Here is a 26,437-nt window from a genome sequence, read left to right as displayed (position 1 = left end):
ACCAGAATTCGGCCACTTAATTGCCAGTGTGCTTTATCACCAGCCAGTGAGTTCTACCAAAGATCGTACACTGAAGTGTACGATCTTTGGTTCTACAGTCACATCACACGCAAATCACATCATTACACATACGGTATTAACACTCATTCACGTACAGGAAAGTCCTTAAGTCTCCTCCAAAAATCCATCGAAAATCCCAAATTCCACCGTCAAAAGTGCAGAATCGGAACTTTTCCAAGCGCGCGCGAATTAAGTCCAGTTTTAAGAGTATTGTCTACACGACGGGTCGCGGAAAAAGCGCTAAAAATCGAGAAATACGCCGTTTTCTTACGGGATATTTTGATTATAGCAAGCCGAGAGTGTGATGATATCAAAGGTCGTATGAGTGTACGATCTTTGATGGTATCCACAAAAGCAAAAAAGAAAAACAAAATTTACGTACCCCCTAGGCAATTACCCCTATGATTAGTGTCTACGGGAATTATTCAATGCAAGGGTTGAATGCAAATGTCTACTGCACCAGTATTCGGCCACCAACGAGCGCCGCAACGTCCCCGGTGCAATTTTGCACCAACAGTGTAGAGCGCGATGCATTTTCAGCGGCCTTGCACACGCATTGACATTGAGCACGCATATCGTGCAGTGTGACTGCGACCGAGCAAAATGCTCCTCTAACGAAAAAAACAATCAATGTTAATTTGAAAAATCATCAAATATCAAAGGTCGTATGAGTGTACGATCTTTGATGGTATCCACAAAAGCAAAAAAGAAAAACAAAATTTACGTACCCCCTAGGCAATTACCCCTATGATTAGTGTCTACGGGAGTTATTCAATGCAAGGGTTGAATGCAAATGTCTACTGCACCAGTATTCGGCCACCAACGAGCGCCGCAACGTCCCCGGTGCAATTTTGCACCAACAGTGTAGAGCGCGATGCATTTTCAGCGGCCTTGCACACGCATTGACATTGAGCACGCATATCGTGCAGTGTGACTGCGACCGAGCAAAATGCTCCTCTAACGAAAAAAACAATCAATGTTAATTTGAAAAATCATCAAATATCAAAGGTCGTATGAGTGTACGATCTTTGATGGTATCCACAAAAGCAAAAAAGAAAAACAAAATTTACGTACCCCCTAGGCAATTACCCCTATGAAATAGTGTCTACGGGAATTATTCAATGCAAGGGTTGAATGCAAATGTCTACTGCACCAGTATTCGGCCACCAACGAGCGCCGCAACGTCCCCGGTGCAATTTTGCACCAACAGTGTAGAGCGCGATGCATTTTCAGCGGCCTTGCACACGCATTGACATTGAGCACGCATATCGTGCAGTGTGACTGCGACCGAGCAAAATGCTCCTCCAACGAAAAAAACAATCAATGTTAATTTGAAAAATCATCAAATATCAAAGGTCGTATGAGTGTACGATCTTTGATGGTATCCACAAAAGCAAAAAAGAAAAACAAAATTTACGTACCCCCTAGGCAATTACCCCTATGATTAGTGTCTACGGGAATTATTCAATGCAAGGGTTGAATGCAAATGTCTACTGCACCAGTATTCGGCTACCAACGAGCGCCGCAACGTCCCCGGTGCAATTTTGCACCAACAGTGTAGAGCGCGATGCATTTTCAGCGGCCTTGCACACGCATTGACATTGAGCACGCATATCGTGCAGTGTGACTGCGACCGAGCAAAATGCTCCTCTAACGAAAAAAACAATCAATGTTAATTTGAAAAATCATCAAAATACGGGCCAGTTTGTGATGACGGAGAACGAACTTTCATAAATCTAGAAGGACATAGTCCCTCAAATAGGCCTAAACGTAAATTTCGGAATTCTTACGAACATTTGAGCAGCGAAGTCGGATCGTTGGGGAGTTTATGTGTTCGTATGGTAGCGGAAAATCGCAAAGTGAGAAACGGGAAATTTTCGGAATGGTCACTATACCATGGGGTCAAAACTTCAAGGTCACACAGAATTTGCAAGGGTCAACCGATTATCACCAAAATCTAATCGATTCTTTCCTGTCATTATCCAAACATTCCCTGAACATTTCGTGCAAATCCGTTTACCCGTTCTCTTGTTATCTTGTACACAAACAAACAAACAAACAAACAAACAAACAAACATACAAACAAACAAACAAACAAACAAAAAAAACAAACAAACAAACAAACAAACAAACAAACAAACATACGGAACCCTTTACATAACCCCCTGCCGATTTTCATCGGCGTGGGTAACCAGAGAGCAGATAATATTGCAGCCTAAATTTTTACTTCGTTGTAACCAAAATTTTGTTATAACAGTGTTCGTTATAATGGGAGTGCACTGTATTGAAATGAGAAGAATATACATTTCCAGAGGCTCCAACCCCAAGCATCTCATGTACTGGAGATTCTCCTACCAGGAGCCCCTCGCACATTGGAGACTCTGATTGCATGAAAATGCACAAAATATTATGTGCGCATAGCGTCCGTCAGGAGAGCAAAACAGGATGTTCCTTGTGGCCGGTTTCGGGGCCTGCTTCAGGGCCACCCCCACCCCGATATCTCGGCCATCAGTGGTGCGATCGCGACGAAATTTGGCATGCGTGACACCCACGTCATAATCTACAAGATTGTGTCATAAGATATTTTGAAACAATCAATTTCTAATTTTAATTGATTAATTACGCAAATTAAGTCCAAGATCATATTTTAGCATAATTAAAAACATTGGGAGTCTACTTTTTGGTTTGTAGCTGTTTTAGCATGTTCAATAATTGTACATCATAAAAACTTCCAAAAAGTCATTTCAATTCTTATGTACTATACCAGCTGAAATTTTCGCGGTGGTTTTATTTTCGCGAATTTCGCGAATCGCCTTTGAACTGCGAAAATAACAACACGCGAAAATAACAACGCACTCATAACTAAGTTTAAGTTCAGTTAGACCCTCGCAACCGTGAATTTAACAACACACGAAAATGTCCTCCAAGTAGCAATTCGCGAAACTATCTGAACGCAAAAATTTCTGCTCGTACAGTATTGAAATCTATTGTTTTCGGAATTTCTTATGTATTATTTTGTTTTTGAACTTTTTTTTTCATTTGTTTTTTGACTTTTGGTGTTTTTTTATTGGATATTGTCACTGACCACTTTTCTACCATAATTAATATGAAATTAATCAATGAAAGTGATTAATTGTAAAAATAATCAGGTTTTTATGACTTTCATGACAGAGCACTGTTTTCCATATGAAATGTACACAAAATCACAAAATTGTGCCCGTTTTGGGGTGACATGCTGTTACAAAAATGGGCGTGGCTTCAAAAAAGTACGTGCGGACATTGCAAATTTGGTCTCAAAAGTTGGGCGAGACTTGAAGAAAGAAAGTTGAGAAGCCTCATGACGAGGCCTTCTCGCATCACAGAATTGTCGAGGGGGGGTGGATCCTGCCCCCCCCCCCCCCCCCCAGCCCTTTTAGGGTTAAGGGCTCTGGAAGCTCTACGGTTGTAGACGCTCTCTGGTGCTGTCTTAGTCTATTTTTTTCAACACACATAAAAAGCTAACGCTGGATAGGAGGAAGCTACATTTGAAGCAGGAGAAAATATGTCTTATTGAGCCTTGAGCGGGAGAAATGTAAACTCAAGTGGGAGGGTAGGAGATTTTTACAAAAATGAACTCAAAGCAGGAAATCTCCCGCTTTTGAGTCTGTGCATTTGAAAACAAATTTGTAAAGTTTAATGCTGCATTTTGTATCTTTTAGAGTAATACTGGGAACAACAACAACAACAAATACAGTAAGAGCATACCTCTAAGACATCTGTGATGTTTTCATAAGTGTTGAAATGTACTTTGATTACCTGAGAAGCTATGTAAAGTCTACCCTTGTTTTCTGCATTTTTGGTTTTTGGGGGTTTTTTTTTTTTGTCTTTTATGGTGGAAGATAGGGAACAAGGTTGAGGGGTTGTTCCTTGTTATTGTTGTGTATTCTTCAATACTGATGCTTTGGTGCTTTAAAGTAGTTGCATTTTGTGTTTTGCTGTTGCTGGTAACGGACAAGTGACATTCTTAACTTGCCTTGGCGAAACATTTTGGTTGTGTCACCATGCATGTGCCAACAGTCCGAGGGAGTGCTTGAGCTTTGCAAAATCATGTCACATTCATTTTGCAACGCCTCGTTAGAAATGAACATGGACACATGAAGTACCCTACGGCAAATGTCATGTGGTGGGACTGACAGTCACTCTTGTGATGGTTTTGGTTCTGGTTTTGGTCTATGATCTGATACAGTGGCTTTAATCTGGATCTGTATCTTTGGACCTACCACAACTGCTGTGTAGTTTATTATCTCCAGACGATGCAAGATCTTTAAAGAAAAAAAGAAAGGTGGGCATGTGTTGACAGATGCGCAGATTTTCATGTTGTCGCTCTGTCAGATTTTTATGTTGTAGTCACTCCTGCAGACACACACATAGATGATTGGTGTTGATGCATGAAAATTTGAGGTTTGAGAGATAAGCAATCACATTATCTGAAAAATGAAAGCTTAAATGCCATCATCTGGGGAGACCTTTATATTTTTTTTGAAAACATTTTGGTGATTTGACTCATTCATGCAACCGATAAAAGTACACTTTTTAAAGGCGCAGCTACAGAACAGGACCTACGTGACCTCCACTGAGGATGTTAAGCCAGTAATTTCATGGGCAATTCGCAAGGGAAACACCTTAAAGGGTGTGTACAGTTCTGGTTGAGGTGAGGATTTAGCTTTTAATGTTTTGCGAGATATTCAGAAACCACTCTATGAGATGTCAACGAGCATGCAATTCTAAGGGGTATCAAAAGTTTTTTGAAGAAAATCGGTTTTGAAATGGCTGAGATATCCAAAAACAAGGTGAAACAAAGAGATCCTAATAAAAGGCATGGCCTGTCGCCTTTTATTATTATCACTTTTTTGGATTTCTCAGCCATTTGAAAACCAATTTTTATCATATGAACGTTGAATCCTTCGTAAAATTACATGCTCTTTCATATTTCATAAGAGGTTTCTCATTATCTCACTTAGGAATGTTCAAAACATGAATCCCCACCTCAACCAGTACTGTACCGTCCCTTTAAAGCTGGTAACCATTTTTCAGGCACATGACTTTAAGAAGGCATGATGCAATCCCTCGGTGCACTGGTGTGCTTTCATTTTTTGTCCTTTTCTACAAACAATGTCATATTTTTGTCTGCGCTCTCTGTTGTGCTATATCTATTCATCATTTTTTTCTTTTCTTTTGTTTTTATTCTGTGCAGGATAAAACCACCGTGGAATCACTGATATACGGAAACAGACCACTCCATGAACAGTAAGTTTTTCGGTGACATGACATTTTGCTCCTGCAACAGTTGCTCCGGTCTTATTTTCTCCAAGGGCTTAGGGTTAGGGTGACGTTGTGATAGAGTTTTAGGTTTTATAATTTGATTAGAGGGTTAGGATTAGGGTTAGGGTTATGTTAGTGGGTATGATTTATGTTTGGCTTAGCATGCAGATATTTCATGGGATTAATTGCAGCAGGATCAAATGTCATGGAACCAAGTTTACCTCGCATATGGGCTTAGTCATGATTTAAAAACAAAATTACAAAAACTACGAAAACCAGGAGTGATCTTTCTGAAGTTGTCTCTCCGACAACTGCTACCCATAAAGTATGCTGACACTTCATTTGTGTTTCTGTATGTGTGTGTCTGTATAATGTGTGTGTGTGTGTGGGGGTGGGGGGGGTGTACTAATGTATAGGAAGAACACATTTCCTGGTTTTGGTTGAGATAAAGCTTAAAGTCAGACGATCGTCATCCCTACTGGTACGTAAACTCCGAACGACCGAAGTTTGTGCATGCAATTGTGCAATGCCAGACTCGCTGCTATATCCATAAATGTTTTGGACAATGCTGCCACTGAGACAAGTGTGTGTATGTGCGTGTGTGTGTATGCATCATACACAAACACTGTGACCGCGAGCTGTGGTGATTGGAGGAGAGAGGCCAGAAGACGCGTGGCTCTTTTGGCCTCTCTTCATGCGCATGCGCACTGAGAGTGTGCGTCCATTCGGAAGCTCTCGTGGCTCGGTCGGACAGCCATTTTGGGTCAGGAGATTTGTAGCACAGAACTCTTGTAGTCTAGAGTGTTGTTCGCTGACCCATTGAGCCAGCGCTATTCTCATTCGGGGTCACTACATTTGATACAGAATGGGGGAGGCAGCGTGTTGCGTTCGTCTCCGTGCCACACAAACCACTCGCCACGATTTTATGCCTTTAAGGTTTCCAACTCTCTGTGAGATAATGGGAAACCACTTATGAAATGTGAAAAAGCATACAATGCTTGGAGGAATTCAAAGTTTATTTGATGAAAATCTCAATCATCATCTTTATCTTTGCCATCTTCAACATCATCTTCATCATCATCTTCATCACCATTTTGAACATAAACAGCTTCATCTTTATGTTCATCATCATTGTCATTATCGTCATTTCATTTTCATCAATGTCATCTTCATCTTCATCATCATCATCATCACATCAATATCATAATCTCCATCATCTTGTTTATCATCATCATCATCATCATCATCATCATCATTATAATCTTTGTCATTTTTGTCATCAATGTTATCAAAATTCTCATAAAATTGGCATGTCTGTGTGTTGGCAAGACTGTCGATGTTCAGGTAAAGGAGACTTTGAATGAGACCAATTTCCTAACACATTTCCAAACTGGCCATGTTGGTTTTGACAGGGACTTCTCCCCGTGCATGAACCAGATCAGTCAATCAAACCAGGATCAATGGTAGATAGAAAAGAATCAAAGAATAAAAAAAAGAAATGATCTAAATTCCCTTCCTGGTTTAATCTTTGCATGCACAGGTAAGAACCAAGATTTCTGATGTTCTTAAACATTTTTCTGTCTTTCTTGCCCTAGAAACCCCGATAATGTATCTCCTACATCTTTCTTATCATTTGAAATCAGAGCACCCTACTTTTCTCTTCCGCTTTAAAAAGAATATCATGTGTTTTCTTTTTCACTTTAAATTCTAAAGATCTCATACCAAGACAATTACAGGCATATGAAGTATGAAGTATAAAAGGTGACCTGGCATGCTTACCACATAAGCAACTATAATAAATGAGTTTCATACAAACTAATAAAAAAGTAGAGGAGGGGAAAATGTGTTATCTTTGTTTAGAAATCAACACAAAAACCAAAACCTCTTTTTCTGCCCCAGTTTTCTGTCAGATTTGACCCAATTCAGAGCTTGAAAGCGGAGCATTGGAATTCTCTTTTATCGGAGAAGTGAATCACTGGATTTTTAATGAAAATCAGCTGTGGGGAACAGGGGAGAGGCTCCGCTCTGCATGTTTGTTTGCTTTTCCAGTTGTTAAAAAAGGAAAGTACCTTTCTCCTGTGTCCTTTTTTCTTTTCCCTTTCTTTCCCTCTTTCTTTCCTCCGAAGCTCAAAGGAAAAGATCGTTAGTTTCCAAACGGGCAAAGCTGGGTCCTTTGCCTAATCTGTGGAGAATATGAATTAGGACACTGCAGAGTTGAGGGAAGGAGAGGGAGAAATAGAGATAGAGAGAGATTAAAAGTTCTATTACCAGCTCGTGCGTAAGTGTGTCTGTGCATCTGTTTTAACCTACAGAGTGTTGAACTCGGGGATATTCAAAAAGAGTATAAATGCTGAATTTAGCCAAAGCTGGAATTTCAGGATTTTTGCGGAGGTTGCAGATCAATGACATCTGACAATGCCTGTCAGGGGGTTGTCTACAGTATGAACGTTTTCACAATCAAAGTGTGGTCTGGTTAAATGTGATTTTCTTTGAGAAAAGAGAAAAAGAGCCATTCCTCGGTTCTTTGTCATTCCCACTCCAAATGAGCCATCTTCTTTCCAATCTTTTGTAATGTCTGCTACGTCTTGACTAGCTAATCATGCTTTGAATATGTGACATGAGAGTGAGGAGAATCTGGAAATGGGAAAAAAAATGATAGAAATTTGGTTGAGACCATTACTCTAGTATCTTTCATATCTACCCATGGTTCACGCCAAGTTGCCCTAACTTAACCTTTTGAGAATGAGCAGATTTTGCCATAACGTGCATTTCTCATAGATTCCTGTTCGAGTGTACTCAAGACTAGTCCTCAATGAGTCAAATGTAACTTGCAGTTAGCAACCTTTGATAATAAAGGTACCCTAAGGGTCTCCAAGGAGATGTGTGATACCTCCTTTGTAACTACAGCTAGCAAACTTTAATGGTTGGTGCTGCTCCCCTAATCGCAAGAAATCTTGTGGTTAAGATGCATACCATGCACGTAGCTCAATAGAATGATAGGTGCACCCTCTATGCAGTGTTGTAGTTAGCAGGACCATGTGAATGCAACTCACCATGCTTGTAAGTAAGCTTGACTCCCGCGAGCACTAAATTTCTTCGGCAATGAGCACCTGAAATCATTTGCGCACAATTACTACAGCGATTTTGCACGAACACTCTTTGCACTTGTAACTGGGGTCACTACACCTGGCACACCACACTTCTGAATTTTGCTGTGGATTTTAGCTGGTTGTTAGCCATTATATAACCCGTTGAGGACGGGCTGATTTTGCTATAACACACATTACCAATAGACTTGCTGAAGTATACTCGGGACTAGTCTTCCATGGGTTAAGCTATGAGTCCCATCATCAGTCATAAGCATTGAGCATCTTGTGGACATACTGTAAAACGAGAAATGTTCGCATGCATTTTAATTTCACGAGCGCCAAGATTCGCGAAATCAAAATGCACGCGAAATTTCTTATCTACACTATATGCATTGAAATTTCTTGCCACGAAAAAGGCCATCGGCTCCAATTCGCGAAAATTTCGTGCCACGAATATATCATGTTTTACAGTAACTCGTAGAATAGGAGCTAATGTGCCTGTCATTGCTGATACGGTAACTGTGTGAATATGACTGTGAGATATGGGACACCTAGTCAATAGAATTGTTTGTAAATTTCTTAGCATCATGATGCATTGTTTCTGACCCAATTTTTTTTTTTTTTTTTTTTTTTTTTTTTTTTTTTTTTTTGCTGTGTGATTGCCTGTATGTTCTCTTGTGTCTGTCCCCACAGCAATCTTGAAGTGAAAGTAAGGATGAAGCAAAAGTCAGGGAAGCATTTAAGTAGAAAGTAGTGGAAGTTACAGATGAAGTACATCGTAAATGGTGAATATAAAATGAAAAAGTAGTTCCCAAACTTCTACCTAGTAATGATAAAAAGGGCAGCAGTATACATACACCTATCTGCTTTATTACCTAAAAGGGACTGTACAGTACTGGTTGAGGTGGGGATTCATGTTTTGAACATTCCTAAGTGAGATAATGAGAAACCTCTTATGAAATATGAAAGCGCATGTGATTTTAAGAAGGATTCAACATTTATTTGATGAAAATTGGTTTTCAAATGGCTGACTTATCCAAAAAAGTGATAATAATAAAAGGCGACAGGCCACGCCTTTTATTAGGATCTCTTTGTTTCACCTTGTTTTTGGATATCTCAGCCATTTCAAAACCGATTTAAACTTTTGATACCCCTTAGAATTGCATGCTCTTTGACATCTCATAGAGTGGTTTCTGAATATCTCACAAAACGTTAAAAGCTAAATCCTCACCTCGACCAGAACTGTACACACCCTTTAATACATACATTGTACATTACTGGTACACATCCTACCATACGTACACACATACATATATACATGGATACATGTACTTAAACACATACATACATACATATTTAAAAAAGAATGGGACAGTCAAACCTGCCTTGGCGACCACCTGTCCATAGCTGCCACCTGCTGTACACAGCCAATGAAAAAAATCCCCCCCCCCCCCCCCCCCCGAGAAAAGCCATGTTAACCCATTGAAGACAAGTCCCGAGAATACTTGGGCAGGGGGGTGTTTCATAAAAGCTATTCTGAAAGTTATGAATGACTTAGGAACGACTGGTGATCAGTTCTTGTGCTGAGTCATTGAAATTTTCATAAGTATACATGTAGCACATCAGAACGTGTTTCAGTCATTCTTAAGTCGTTCGTAACTTTAAGAACAGCTTATGAAACACCCCCTAGATGTCTATGGGAAATGTGTGTTGTAGCAAAATCAGTCCATCCTCAATGGGTGAAAGATCCTGTCTTTAGCAGCCACTTTTTGGGATCTTCCTTCGGTGGCCGCTGTGGACAGGTTTGACTGTACATACAAACAAAGAAACAAACAAACATACATGCATCCATCCATCCATCCATCTATACATACAGACATACATACATACATACATACATGGGTCTCCTCCCCACCCCCCGCCCCTATTCCCCTGAGAGAGGAATATGGTAGAGAGATCAAAAAGGGGGAGAAAAATGAATCTTGCTGGCGGAAAGCGGGTTATACCGAGTGCTGGTGCCAAGAGAGGGTTGGATTCCTGTTTAGGATTTTGGGCTTGGTGTTTAAGGAAAGCAGAGCATTTGGAAAGGTAATAGGGGATTTCGAAGTAAGTGATTAAGGGTGGAGTTCTTCCCGTGTGAAAAAGGTATCCATTCGTCTACTTATCTATCTCTTTTTCTTTCATGGGAAAACTTTGTAAAAAAAAATGGGGGATAACATGAATGTTTAAAATAACATAGACTTGATATCAAGTAGAAGTTTCAGATTTGAGCTAAAGCCAGATTCTCTGTCATGCTGGCTGTTTAAGGGTGGGATTCTATCCCATACCATGTGTTCATACTTCTTCTAAGCTATCTTTGTTTTTTCCATGGGATATCTCAAAGTACTCACTCCATGTAATATGAGTATGTAGTATGAATATGTTCAGTGAAATACTAGCATCCAAGCTAGGCACTTCCTAATCAGTAAGGGTTGGGTTTTTATTCCCTTTGAAAAGGCACTCCGGTATCTTTTCATATATCTACAAGATGATTTCTTGATGATTACAAAACTGGACAAAAAAAAAAAAAAAATCATGAAGTAAAGTGTTGTAAAAGAGTAAAAAAATGGCTCCAAAGGAGAAATTATCAGTGGTTCCTTTGGTGCTCTTATTTGTCATTTATACATACATCGTATTCTTTTGAATTCATCCTTTCTGGTGTTTTCTCACTCTAAATGGATGTGTTTCTCTTGAAATAGACTTCAAGTGGCCGTGATGTTTGCTAGAAGGGTATCGCAAGGATTTTGTTTAAAAAAAAGAAGTGCCTTCAAATTTTGTTGATGAGTTCTGGTCACCATGGAAAGTTTGGAATGTGGGAGTTTGGTTGATATTTTGTTGTGATGTATTTTCTCATTTTGCACATAAATGTTAAGCTACTTTGAGACTTTCGTGGATGCCCAAAGTAAGTCGTTGTTTACTGCTGCAAGTGTAATGCAATGCTTTTAATCAGTGGTTTACCAATTTATCTTGGAGTAGACATCAATTTTATCGTGTGTGCATACTTTCAACTTAATGCATAACCTTTATGTGGGGAAGGGACCCCAAACATTTGATTTCAACCGCAAGAAGGCATTGAAGATTTTTTTTTTTTTTCATGGCTTATATCATATATTCCCAAGGTTGGTGAGGATTTTTTTTTCTGTTTTGTCGCATACATGTATGTATTTCCATATCTGACTGTATAAGCGCAACCTTCTATGGTGGCAATGATATTCACACAGAAACAATTTTTGTAATCTTAGCTACCATCCCCCCCCCCCCCCCCCCCCCGGAAAATTACTTGCTTGAAATATCCATCTTCATGTCGAGTTCTGTAGATCAGTTCATGATTAATAATAGCACCCTAGTTTCTTTTCTGTATGTGTATTATACGTATATACATAAATACATATACTGTATAAGCTGCTATTTTCGCGAGGGTTTAATTTCCGTGAATTTCGTGAATCACGTGAATCACAGTTAGATCGCAAATTTAACAACAGGCAAAAATAATTCTATTCGCTGTGTTAATAGAGCATTAACGTAAGCATCGGCGTCAATTCGCGAAAACAGCATCTCGCGAAAATGTCTATGACCTCCTCATTCGCGAAAATATCTGTACGCGAAAATAACAGCGTGTACAGTATTCTGCATGTATGTTTGAATAGATATGCTATACAGATATACATATAATTTTCAGAGCTGGGCATGTCCTGTAATAGGGTATGGAATGCCATCCTCAACAGTCACAACAACAACAAAAATAATCATAGTACCCCCAGCGATTGACGATAGCCATTCAGCTCATATCCGATCCCCTGAAGTACAATCATCATCAACATCACCCACTTGTTAGGCATCCTATCAATCAATGCGGCTGATTATCAGTCATCCAAATTCAGATCCGAATCACCTCGTAGCAAGGCTAGTGATGTCTTCGCCCCACAATCTAATTGATCACAAGGTACTCATGCGTTGATCATAAGTTTGTGATTGCAAAGTTAGTGACACTTTGCAAGCGTACATGTACCTCTAAATTAGAAACAGAGCCCCGAGCACGCATCCAGGGAGAGCATTACTGGTTGTCATGGCAATGATGATGGTTTGCACGTGATTTGCATGCCTTGGTGTTAGCAATGCGAGGCCAAGACATTGATTTTGTAGCTTTGCCCGCTGATCATTGCTTTCGGTGTCTAAATTTGGAAACTTTGTGATGTTTGGGGGGTGCAGATGGGTAAAAAATGTTGGGTGAATGATTATATGCCATATGGATTCTTTGCTGGCTAGCAGCAGGCTGGATTTTTAGGAGGGGTCCTACATTCGCCTTTAACGTTTCTGTATGCCACACAAAGAAGTGGAATGTAATTCATGTACAGGTGTAGCTGTTTGGCTGCAATTGACATTACACATTAGAACATTCTGAACATTGTAAATAGATGCCACTTTGCATGCACCACATGTGGCATGCTATATGCCTGAGATATATCTTTGCTCATCACACTTACAACTTATTTTTGTGTATCACAAGTGGGGGTGAAGGCTCAATTATGAAAAAAAAAAGAAAGCTATTATAGCTGCTTTAGCTTTAAAGGACAATTCTGGACTGGACGGGGTAATCACCCTTTCTACAATGTAGCTAGAGTGAAATATGGCAAAGTTTACCGCGCCAACCACCAAGCAACGTTTTGCGGGGACCATTTTAAACAGGTAGGGTAAAAAGAGCTTGCTCGGATGTTGTCGCGGTAACTATGGTTTAAGAGGTTCTGTTAAAACCGGTTTTAATTGGAAGAAAAAAAAACATGTGTCTTTGACATACGTGTACTATATTTCATAATGACTTTTACATACAGGGCTGCACATGCATTTCAGCCCTAATTCATGATGCTACATCGAGGAAATCACATATTTCCTGTCTTTTCTCTTCGTGTCTTTGTTTCGAAAATAGCCGTGTGGTGGAGTAGCGCAGCCAACTGGAAAGATTTTGATTACCTGCTTTCGCAAACAAACAACGCAACCACAGAAATTAGGCAGAGGACAGAAAAGTGGTATGTTTAGCATCTAGGGTCAGGGTCAGAAACAGTCCCTGACAGAAAAAAGAAAATGACAACAGAGAAGCTTATGTGGGTGCACTGAAAACTGTCAGAAAAAAAAGCAGGAGAAGTACATGTGTAATATTCAAAATTGTGCTTTCACTTGACAAGTATATTTCAAAAGACAATAGGCTTTACAGGTGCAGTGCTTGGGGGGAAAAAAAAGTAAGCAAGAAGACTTAGATATTGCTTATTGAGTTACCCAGGCACCGTTTCATGAAAGTTGTCAATCTCTTCCAACAATTTCAGTAAAATCTGTGATTTTGATGGGCTCAGAAGCTCTGGACACTGACTGTTATGATGGTGACTGTTAGAGACTGACTTGTCAGGGCTGACAACTTTCATGAAACGGTTCCCTGAATGTTTGTCATAATCAGAACAACAAAGATTCTCCGGGTACCGATTGGTGTATAGGGTGTATACATAAATACAGTGGCTTTGTAGGCGTGCAGGTAATATTTGCATTGCTCCAACAATTTGAGAGTGGGATCATGCATGGGGAAGTCATGGCCAAAATGTATGACAAAAAGTTGCGTCAGGCTGAAGATGAGCAAGCTAAAATATCAGGAAACAGAATGTCATCCTGTGCTGATTGGAGCTGCAGGGTACGGGTGTCGTGTTGTTGGTTTTGAGTGATTTTTGTTTTTGCTTTTTTACTTTCAATTCGATAATGACCAAAATTGCAAAAAGAGGCCCCAGTGTTAAAGAGCCAGTAGTGTGGGGGAAACATATGGGTGGTTCGGCTGAATTCATATTCATTCGCTGCCTACCAGGTACATTTAAAGACCACAAATGATGTGGATGTTATGTACGACGGTTCAGTGTGTTCTATTTAAATTTGGAAGTATTTATATGTAATGGCAATGTATTTTAGCCTTCACGCTACGATTTTGCAATTTTTTAAACCAAATAAACCATTCTAATAATAATAAAAAATAGCCCCCGTCAGCCGTGCATCAGCTACTGTTACAGTAAAAGTGGATATTTTCCCGCAACTAATTTTTCGCAATCGGCCAGTCAAGAAGAGTTTCGCATGTTTTTAATTCTATGGAATCATGACGTCAACTACTGCAACATACATGTATGGCAAGCAAAATATTCGCATGCTTTTATTTTCGCGCTAGTTTCTGGTTGCGCGAAATGTGTAAAAATTTTTACTTTCACAGTAATATATGTGTGCATCAAAGTGTACGATCATTGGTAATGGTCAACTGCAGTTGAGATTCTCTGGCTGTGTGTGTACTTTAATACAGAGAGATCTTTGGGTGCGTTCGAGCGCTCTAAAGCGAACCAAAGCGAACTGAATCAAAGCGTACCGTACCTAACTGTGCCAGATTTGAAGCGTTTGAGCACTCTGTCGAGAAAGCGTACCTCACGAGTTATTTTTAGAAAAGGTCACACATTTTTGTAACAAGAATGTCATCCACCTGGCGCTTGAACTACTTACAGCTGTCCCGATCAAAAAGAATGATGTTTTTGCATTGTGACGTATGCGCATGATACACGCATGCTTTACAGCGAACTTTTGGTACGCTTTTGGTACGCTTTCGGAGCACAACGGGAAGTGGTCCACTTTTGGCTCGGTACAGTACGGTACGGTACACTTTAAGAGCGTTCGAGCGCTCCTCTGGCGTGGGTACGGTACGGTACAGTTCGCTTTAGGAGACCGCTTGAACGCACCCAATGAGAGCTGTACACAATTCTTGATTATAGCTGAGCTGGGTCAGCCTCCCACTCCAAGGTATCCCCAGATGCCAGGTCTTTAACCCGTTGAGGACGGACTGATTTTGCTACAACACGCATTTCCCATAGACACCTGTCCGAGTATACTCTGGACTCATCCTCAATGAGTTAAAGGGATGGTATAGTATTGGTTAAGATGAGGATTGAGCTTTTAACTTTTTGGCCACTGAGATATTATTAAGAAACCACTTATGAATTAATCATACAGAGCATACAATTCTAAGAGGAATTCAAAGTTTATTTGATGAAAATTAGTTTTGAAATGGCTGTGATATCCAAAAACAAAGTAAAACAAAGTGATCCTAAGGAAAGATGGGTCCCATCTTTGATTATAGGATCCCTTTGTTTTGGATATCTCGGCCATTTCAAAACCAATTTTCATCAAACGATCTTTGATTCCCTCTTTGAATTACATGCTCTTTCATATTTCATAAGAGGTTTTTCATTATCTCACAAAAAAGATTGAAACCTGAATCCCCATCTCGACCAAAACTACGATGAAAGGCAGGCCTCTCTCTCACAGATGCTATGGATTATGGGAAGACTGAAATAAGGGGGGTGGAGATGTGGATCGAGGAAGGGGATAAAAGTTCATAGAGCACTTGAACTTTGCTGTCAAGATAACTGAGCAGTAAATGATAAACAGTCAATCATGTGAGGAATTCCCCTTGGCCGCTAGTTGAGAAGCATGGATGGAGGGGCGGGGTAGGAGGGAGGGGGTACAGTGGGATGGGAGGGGACATTTCACTGATGTCTACATGTATGTAATTGTCCATGACAGGAGGCCAAGATGATGCAAGGCATGGTATAGACTCCAAATTCAGACCCTTTGTTAGAAGTGCATGTATGTGTGTCATTTGGTTCAAAGCAGTTTCTGGTAATAAATAAATAACCACCACTGCTTTTACCTCATTTTAAAAGTGAAATAAGAAATCATATATTTGTATTCATTCATTGTGCAGTGATTTGTTTGTAATGTGGTAAACGACTACCCAATAAGAGGCAGTAGGTTGGTGTAAGAGCGTAATTTAGTCTGAAGAAACAGACCTTTTCTTTCTCTCCTCATATATTTTAAGTAGTTCTTTCTTCTCTTCCTCATATGTAGGAGGAAAGCTGAACTTAATTTCAGCATAAATATATAATCTATAGCTGTGTTCACATGGTGACCTGACCATCAATGGTAGCTACCACTGATGAGACAACTGTAGGTTAACATGCTCCTTTAACCCATTGAGGACGAGTCCCGAGTATACTCAGGCAAGTGTCTATGGGAAATGCGTGTTATAGCAAAATCAGCCCGTCCTCAATGGGTTAAGCTGTTTAAGATGGACTGATTTTCCTATAACATGCATTTCCCATTCACCCCAGCCCAAGAATACTCAGGACTAGTCTTCAACGGGTTAAGGGGAAGGGGAAGTCCATCCTGAAAATTTGATTTATGTGATTAGAAGCAGAAAATGAGAGGAACAGAACATTGAAAGTTTGAGCAAACTCTGATCAAAATGCTGAAAGTTTAAAGATTTTTTCTTAGTTGTGATCAGTGACGTACAAATTTGCCACTCAATGATGTGTCATCTGAGCCCACCTTCCATGTGCAGTGTGTATGAAATTTCATAAACTTTCTCCTTTTCTAGTTATTGATGATGGAATATATTTTTTCTATGTAGGGGCTGTGTAGAAAAATATTTACGTTGTTTGTGTATTAAGGGTGCGTGCACGATTGGACATTTACTTGATGGAAGAATCGAGATTACCTATTTGAAAGTACAGAGCACATGAGGGTGACCGTGTGTGTGAAATCGCTGAATTGCCAATTTGTGTTTGGTTGATCGCAATGATAAAAAATCTTAATTTTCTCAGTTTTCATCAGAAATTGCTCAAACTCTCGGTATCCTGTTCCTATAATTTTCTGCTTCTACAGTTGTACTCCTGTAAATAACAAACAAGGTTATAATAATATTTCATTATAATGAAGTAAAAATTCAGGCCCCAAAGTTATCATCTGTATATCTTTATACACTTTGTTTGATCAGCTATAACGAAACTTTAATATAACCAAAGAAAACAGCTCATCCCAAGGACTTCGTTTTTACAGGAGTCGCCTGTTTTCACATAAGCTAATTTTCCAGTGGCTTTCTCTTTCAAACCTTGACTGTGATCAGCCTTATGATGCTTTTGAAAGCTAAAGCCCCAGTCACACAGCACTCCACTTCCAAATCACGTACAAAAAGTTATGAAAATCTGGTGGACGTGGTCGTATAAGTGGTAATTTTTTGGTCAATTTTGGTTTGGCCGCGCTTTGTACGGGGTATGGCCATTGGCGGCTGTTCCACTGCTGTAGCACTACCTAAGCATGGCTAACCACGTCCAGCCACGTGTGTGTACACGGAAAAATCCATTTGTCAGCAATAAGCCGCTAAACACACGCTATTTCCCGTTATACCAACGCGTAACACACGTCATATGACTGTGCTCTGCCCGTGACAGACCGCTAAACTTTCGCATCTTTACCGCGTCTCCCCAAGTTTTAATCACTGCCGGAACACGGATTATCATATGTGTTTCACGTGTGTTGCACGTCTTTACCACGTGTGCCGCCCGTGGTTGTCCGTGGAATAAAATTTTGAGCAGTTCAAAACTTTTTACCGCGTCTGACGCCGTTCAGATTTTTCCCTGCGTCCTGTCACGTCTATAAATCAACCATAGCTCGTCTTATACTCGACACCAACACGAACAACATCGTCTGCTTCACGGGAGACCACTTTTTGACGTGTTTTGGCCGTGATTAAGCCATAAAGCGCTGTGTGACCGGGGTTTCAGTCTCACAGTTTTTATCAATGAACACGACTTGACAGTGAAATTTTGCAAGTTTAGTATGTCACATGCAATAATGTCTTTGTGCCTAGCAAAAAAATTTGAAGTAAGTAACAGAAAGTGCAGCTACTGCCTGTGGTGATAACTAGCTGGGTTCATGGTGGACCAAAAACACAACACTGGAGGCCCACACTGTACATAAGACTCTTACAAGGTGACATTGCATGAAAAATTCAAGGTGTCAATGTCAAAAATTCAAGGTGTCAATGTCAAGGTGTCAATGGGTTCAACCATAGCCTAACTGTGTTCACATGAGCTATTAACTGCTTTCATGTAGGCACCTAACTATGTTCACATGGCCTGCTAATTTCAATCACACAGCCCACTATGTTCACATGGACCCTTACTTGCATTGTATGTTCACATGGCATGCTGAAAATGTTAACACAGACCATTAACTTCATTCACTTAACAGTCAACTTGAAATGAAGCCAGCTCAGTATGAACCCAACATCTGTTTTGTTTAGTGAGTCCAAGCCATAGTAATAGTAAACCAGTCAAATAACATCAATGTTATGTATGTTGGCTTCCTACAACTTGCTCTGCATGTTATTTGGCACAAGTACTTCTTGATTTTAATAGTAGAGGCTTTTTCCCTCCCGGGGCTGGGCAGTTTGTGGAGAAACTATTTTAGGATATTTGTGATGATTGAATTTTTTTTTTCTTCTTGCTGCTTCCACTTGAGGAAGGAAATAAAAGCTGGTTAACGACGAGAGTTTTGTGTCATCAACGTAAATTGACGTGTGACTGCAACAGCCAATGGACATTCGCAACTTTGTATGAATACTCTCCTTTTTTACAATTTTCTCCTTTTTCACAGTTTTCTCTCCATTTGGTTATTGATTTATCCTCTGTCACACATCTCCATCAGCTCACATTTTTTTTCATCTAAATTTCTCTTCAGGTTTTTGCCAAAATCTTCTTTTATATATATAAAATGAAAAATGAGAGAATAAATGGAATTCCATTGGGATTCGAACCCCAGACATCAGGGTTGCTATGGACTGGTGCTCTTGCCAACTGAACTACGGAAAGCCATAGTACACTGTTCATCCCAGAAACCCCTATTAATTCTCAATGCTCATGTGGTCAGGAACTTACCTAAACCTGACACTAACCCAAGGATAGAAATCAACTTGGGGATAAAATAGTGAGGTTTAAGCTGTACAAGTAAAATAACAAAACAAATGAAAAATAGCAGGAGGAAGAAAAAATAAAGAGACAGATGTTTCTATGACACGCCTGAAGCTGAGGCTAAATCCCTCGAAACAATCTGTGCAGGAAATACACGCCACTTCGTTGTGCATGAAGGAGCCCTATAGCTCCCCAGTGCATTACGCTTGGTTTGAATTTGCCTTGTTGAGGTGGATTGTACAAGTTTCAGGTGTAATGTTCTCTGCTTTCTTTACTTTTTTAACTTTTATCATGTCTGATAGCTAACATAACGTCGCTGGGGTGACAAGACCTTTTATCTGCAGTTTTGGTGAAAATGACTTTTTGGATTTAATGGTCAAATAATGGATTAAGTGATGTCCTGTCTAAATCCCAACTGTCTTACTCGAAAAATGAAGCCACCACGGCATGTCGAAGGAAAGGCTATCCCATTCGCCACAGTGCTTTGGCCACCATGTTTTTTGGCTCTCCTGAACATTTGACATTTTGTAGATACGAGGTCTTGTCGCCCCAGCGACGATAAGCAAAGCTGTCAATTTGGAACAATCTTGGACTCTGGAAATCTTGACTAAAAAAAAAAAAGAATGATGATTAGTTAATGTCGAGTCTGCTCTCTCTAGCTGAATCAGGCTTCATAGATTTGTCTTTTTTTTTGATATTTCACTGTGCAGTGTTTTGTTTTAAAAAGGTAGGAATCATTCTCGAAAATGCTTTTAAGAATTCATTGGTATTTAGTTCTGATATCAGTTTAGTCTGTTTTAGTTTGTAAATGGCGATCATGGCTTTGTACAAATGTATTATGTATTTCATCACTCTATTGATGTGGTATCACTGGAAATGATTTTGATTAGCATCAGTAATCATAGTTATATCTACACAAACTATTATTGCTGCTGTACATTGTGATAAATTTGCATTCTCATGTGAAAATAGAGCTTTCATGATAGACTCATTCATAATGGAATGTTTCCTTTTGCTCGATTTATTCAGTTCCATTCCTGTGCTTGTAGTGTTTAGCAAGAATGGACCTGTCTTTCTCTTCTTCCTCTTCCTTTTAACACTGAAGATTTCAAGTACTTGAAAGCCATCAGTGATTTGACTTATACTTCACTCACAAAACAGAGAAAATATTAATGGAGGGAGTCAAATTTCATGACATCCTGCGCTCCAGACCTGATGTTGTAACACTTGATCTTTGAGAGACCTTTATAGCCCAACCAGAAATTGTTCTTTGAGTGAGGCTGACGATGTAATAGCAACACTCAATTGATTAAAGGCATAATTTACCATTTGCAGAAGAAAGAAAAACCAAGTATTAGTGCTTTAAAATAGTTCCAAAATGTGAGTTTGGGATAGAAACAACCGCTGTAAAAAGTTGAATCCATATAATCAATGTTAAGTATTGTTGAATAGACAAAATGTGAACAATAGTTATAATAAAAATTTTGCCAGACTATTTAAAAACCATCTACAGTTATGGTTTAATGAGAAAAATACTGATATCTCCTTATATTTTAGGCTTTACTGTGAAAATTTTATATGGTAGGATGTTTTTTGATATAACAGACCTACACATATGCATCAAATGTGATATCTTGAACATTTTTAAAATCACTGTTCCCAAAGGTAAACAGAACCTGTAAAACTTTAGTATCCAGATGTGCTCCAAACAACAATAACAATAACAGAAAAGGTTGCCAGTGCCTGAATGTCCGAATCTACAGACATCTTTAACCCATTACACTCAGTGAGATTTTGTAGTCACCACAAACTTTGTAAAGCATTTACCAGGTTTTCCAGTTGATTAAATGGTATTCTCTGAACCACTCCAAGTCAGCTCTCCGATTAGTTAAAGATGATATACAGTTTTGGTACCTCAAAAGTTTCCCTGAGTTTCCTTGTTTTAGTTCATGTTTCAGGTTAAAGTACCTTTCATATAACTAACACTGTGAGACTTACTCACCCCAAAGTGCTCTCATGTCTTAGTAATCATGCAATAATGGTTTCGTACCAGAGCAGAGCGGGCTCTGAAAAATTCGAACAAGCCGTTAGTTTGACTCAACGCGGTACCGCGACAATCAATATACACGTATTGTACGAAACCATTATTGCATGATTACTAAGACATGAGAGCACTTTGGGGCGAGTAAGTCTCACAGTGTTAGTTATATGAAAGGTACTTTAACCTGAAACACAAACTAAGACAAGGAAACTCAGGGAAACTTTTGAGGTATCAAAACTTTATATTATCTTTAATTATGTCATCACTAGCATTAAACTCCCAAAATTCAAATGGCTCTTAGTTTTTGCTTCTTCTTGTGATATTTCTGCTGCATTTCAAATGTTCATTAGACTTGTTTTTTTTTTTAAGTAAGAACATCAAAAATATCCTCTTACTTTGGATAACAAATCTTCTGAATATTTTAAAAGACCAAAGTTGGACAGAATAGCCAGGTACTTACCATGTAGGTCAATAGAGTTTTGTCATTGACAGCCACAAAAAGTAATTAAATAAGTAAATAAATAAAATTACTAGAAGTGAATGATTATGTTAGGAACTGTGCAGTCCTCATGGATTCCTAGAATTCTTACTAGAGTATTTGATTTCTCTTTGTTTTTGTTCTTCTTCATTTTATCATCTATGTGACCTGGATTATATGATTTAAAAACCCTCATTAATCAGTGATTCCAAACTTTCAAGTACTGTCACGTCATTGAAACTGATGGGTTTTATTGAAAGTCAAAATGATCTAACTAGTGCCTGTCCATTCTTAAGACTTTAGGTGTCGTGGAGAAAGTGTTGTTTTTTGCTTTGTGTTTGTGTATGGTTTTTTTTTTTTTTTGTTTATTGCATTTTTTTCTCTCCTCATGGAGCCAGTCATAGACTGCTGAGCATAGAAGTTTTGAATCGTGAATAATCGTCAACAGAGAATAGGATGATATGTATTTGAAGATTCTCGTCATATTATTCAATATTGGCCCTTATCTGCGGATTTATCAATGTCGCTGATTTCCCTCTATTGAATTAGTCTAACAACCCATGTACTCTGCGTGATCTCTCGACTCTTGTATCTACACATCCATCTGGTAGACACCATATCCTCCAATTAAAAATCTACTGTAATATTCCCGTTCTCCAAATCAAGAGACTAAAGGGCATACATGCGTAGCCCGAGGCGGCGGGAGAAAAATTTGTTGAGGGTTTATTTCATTCATGAGCCGCGAACTTCAAAACCTTTTTTTTTTCTGTTTATTCAGGGAAATCTGATAAAAGCCTTTCGTTGTATCTTTGCGCGCCTTTCAGGCTGCCGCAATTTTGAGACCTGGAAATATTTTTAGCAATTTTGGGGGAAACAACCACACTTTTTGGGATAAAGCTGATCACTCTTGGTTTTGCTTTTGTCCGATGATACGCATCCGCAAACATGGAAAAAAGGTCGCTTCGAATTAAATTTCCAGACTGTGTCTCAGATTCTCTCTCGTCTTGTCCCTTTTTTTTTGGGGGGGGGGGGGGGGGGGGGGGGCAAAAGGGTCACCAAGCACTACTTGAGACAATTTCAACCCTTTGTACGTAAATTGCTCCTTTTCTCTCTCTCTCTCTCTCTAGCTGTCTTTCTTCCTCTTTCTCTGTCTCCTTTTCTTTGTTTCTCTTGTCCAGACATCCCTACCCCAACCCTCCCCCCCCCCCCCCCATCAAGAGATTCTCAGAATAAGTCTCAAAATGGCACGCATTAGTCCTTTGTTTAAAGTTGTTCATTTCTTATGATCTCCGTTTAATCAAGTATCACTCAGATTTGAGTCAGAGCTGTCTTTTCTGTGTTTGTCCCACCCAGCCATTTCACGCTGTTTGATTTTGCAAGATTTGTTCTTTTCGCAGTGAAAGTATCTTTAGTCATTACTTTTACTCTGTAAAGTTCAAAATATAATGGGTCTGGAAAAAAAAAAATGATTTTTTTTATTTTCTTATTTTACAAACTGTGGCTTTCAGAAAAAAAAAATAGTGTGTTAATCCACCTTCTGTTACATATCAATCATAAAAATAAAGTTGGAATATGACTGATAGAAAAACACAGTAGGTGGACCTCTGACATGACATTTACCCAAAAGTTACATGTGGATTCAGTGAAATAAGGCAGATATAATGACCATATAGATTGCATCATTTTTTTTAATTTTTATGTATTTATTTATTTATTTTTTTTTTTTTTTTGGGGGGGGGACAAAATTGAGCAATCCAAAAGTTCCATATTGTGAAAGTTTGTCAAAGCCATATGCTCTGTCTTCGCAGGATGGAAAGGGTGCAGAAGTTTGTTATTTTACAATAGAATCACGATTTAAAGGAATGAAAAAGAGAATTACACACATCTTTTTTTAGTATAGTGAAAGAGAACATGACTTTATCTCCTTCAGAAGGTCGAGAAAATATTATTAGATAAAATCATATATATTGATTTGATAAAAGGTCTAGGGAATGTGTTTATTTCATACATTAAATTTTGCGAAAAATATTTTCATTTTCAATTGCAGTACCACATTGATATTATGAAAACAGTATATTTTATCTTTCCAAGTCAGTGATGAAGTGAGATGGATTTAATGAAATAAAAAAAAAAATTACAAAGCCATCACTATTGAACAGATTGTCCAAATTTCCACAAATGTCACTGATATGTTCTACTAATATTTCTGCATTCTCCGAATCCACAGATATGTGTGTTGTAAATTTCCCTCAAAGAAATGAAAGTACAACTTACAGCTATATCTTCTTCTTCCCCCCCCCCCCCCCCAAAAAAAAAAAAAATCATTCTGCTATGTATTTAGCAGGAGGTATTACCCCTCAATCATTGCATGTGAGCTGGACTGATGTGTTCCTTTAAACTGCCTTAGGGGCTTTCCCTTTTGAGCATGTTGAGCTCGTGTTAACAGCATTTCTTGTTCCTCTTAATGTCAATTTCTGCTGTGAGCCTACCCAAGCACATGGCCCCCAAACTGCAGTGATCCACGAGGAACCAATGAAAGGGCGAGGAAGGTGGCATGAAAGTGGAACGGGGTCAGATATCGTTGGGGGAAAAAAAAAAATGCTGTGGTTGATCTGTGATGTGACTGGTAACTTTAAAACCACAGATGCTGTTGGAGTCTTGCTGATGGCAGGGTACTATAAACCACATGACCACTTATTACGATTATTTCCAATTTAAATAATTTCCTGAATATCCACTTACTATAATGTTCATACACTGTACCTTTAAAAATTGATAGCAAGAAATCGGAGGTTGGGGAATACAAAAATGCCTTTGAGTGTGTTTCTTTGTTTGTTTGTTTGTTTTTTCATTTTCTACTTTTCTTTTGTACCTTGTTTGTCAAATTATATTGGACTCACCACTTAGTGCAAAAAATGATGGCTGCAATGAACACAGTGGCAGGTATGTTTGTGAGATCTGAATGGACAAGCACAATTTGGGGTCTGTTTCAGCTATATTGTACGTTTCAAGCTCAGTGAGCATAGGAAACTGTAGTAGGGGTTGCCTGAAACTTTCTGCCACTCATTCAAGCACACAATTACTCATATTGTTCAGGTGTTAAGACTAATTAAAATCAAATGCTTATGAGTGTTCAAATGTATAAACATTAATATTAATTGTTTGTTGCAGAAATGCACCCAATCAAATTACATCACTGTGTGGAACAGAAGCTTTTGTTGTAACACAGTAGTCACTTGCATGATATTTTGTCTCTAAAGATGTTAATGTGGTAAGTTATTCCACAGTTTATTTCAAAAAAATAGGACATTCCCAAAGATTTTTAAAATCTTCAGCCATTGTTTCATCATTCCAATTCCTCTGCCTCATGCTCTTTTTATTCCCTCTTAACTTTTGGTGATAATGATATTATCGTTTTACTCATTGTTGGTATTATACATATCATGTACTAGACAATCCCAGCAACTTTTCAAACAGAGGAAGAGAAACAAAATTGAAAAAAAAATATGTTTATAATTACAGTAACCCTCTCCCTTTTCCCCTTCTTTGTTTTCACAGACCTAAAGTTACCAAAACAGTCATGGACAACTTCCACGATGTATTCGGCCGCGGTCGCATCGTCTGCTGGCTCAACCCACTCCGAAAGAGGCGGGGCCGAAACATCATCGTCTACGCTGATGTGGCGTGAAGGAGGAGGAGGAGCAAGAATGTGCCATTCCAGCAAAGAGAGAAAGAGATGAAAAAAAGAAAGAAAACAAAAACAGAGAGAGACTAGGAAAGTGCTGAAAGACAGGGCATGTCCTACATGGAAGATTCATGAATGAATTTGCATTGGACATCCCAGTTGGTCATGAATATTCATGCCCATGGACTGGTCCACTTTGAGGAAGGGGTAGTGCATCCTGAAAAAAAAAAGTGTTGATTTTTTTTTTTTTTCCGGCAAGGAGTGTGGCTCTCAGTTGGTATGGGAGTGTATCTCCTATTTCTTAATGTTTCTCCATACTCTTGCTTGATATCTGCTTCAAATGTTAATTTCATTTCTGTAATGGTATGGATTGTCTCTTATGAAGGAAGATTGAAAACTCAAGGAACTGTTGGTGAGACAGAAAAGATAAGCATTTGTGCTGTAGAGATATTTGGAGATGCCAAAGTTGTATCATGGCTTGACAATCATGCTGCAGCTGATTATTTTGCATTCACTTAACTCAAAATGGCTGTCTTCATCATGCAAATTTGACTCCCGAGATACAGAACTTGTGTATGTAAACAAAAAGGCAGATTTTTGATTTCTCATGAATTTGTAATAAAAAGGTATTGACTTCCAAAGTTACAGGAAATTTGTGAGAGTATGGTGTCTGGCAGGAATCGTAGGCAGCATCTTAATAGAGGCATCTCTTGAGTGAAGTGGAATAGTATTAATTTTTCAATAATTGCTGAATAACTGATGAGATTTACTCATGAATGGTTGCTGCAACATGATTATAATTATTGCTATTTTGAGTTTATCATCTTCATAAGCCTGTTAGATGCCTTTTTTTCATGGGGGGGGGGGATTAAAAACAACTCAAAAGTTAAGATTTTAAGGACATTTGTAAGATGTTCACATAAT

At 38.9% G+C, this 26,437-nt stretch overlaps 1 protein-coding gene across 1 annotated transcript in view; it reads left to right on the top strand.

Moving 5' to 3' along the window:
• Positions 1-25,714, top strand: part of LOC139710898 (palmitoyltransferase ZDHHC21-like) — a 48,512-nt gene extending 22,798 nt beyond the window's left edge. Inside the window, exons 6-7 of the mRNA XM_071622820.1 lie at positions 5,294-5,346; positions 25,387-25,714. Coding sequence (XP_071478921.1) covers positions 5,294-5,346; positions 25,387-25,516 — 183 coding nt within the window. The 3' untranslated portion in view covers positions 25,517-25,714. The remainder of the gene's footprint in view (positions 1-5,293; positions 5,347-25,386) is intronic.
• Positions 25,715-26,437: the final 723 nt, after the last annotated feature.

The sequence above is a fragment of the Diadema antillarum genome, unplaced genomic scaffold, assembly GCF_040938485.1.
Source record: "Diadema antillarum isolate AM-2024a unplaced genomic scaffold, OU_Dant_1.0 seq00001584_RagTag, whole genome shotgun sequence".
Lineage (NCBI taxonomy): Eukaryota > Metazoa > Echinodermata > Echinoidea > Diadematoida > Diadematidae > Diadema > Diadema antillarum.
The sequence above is the reverse complement of the archived record's forward strand: the minus strand, read 5'-3'. Positions and strand labels throughout refer to the sequence as shown.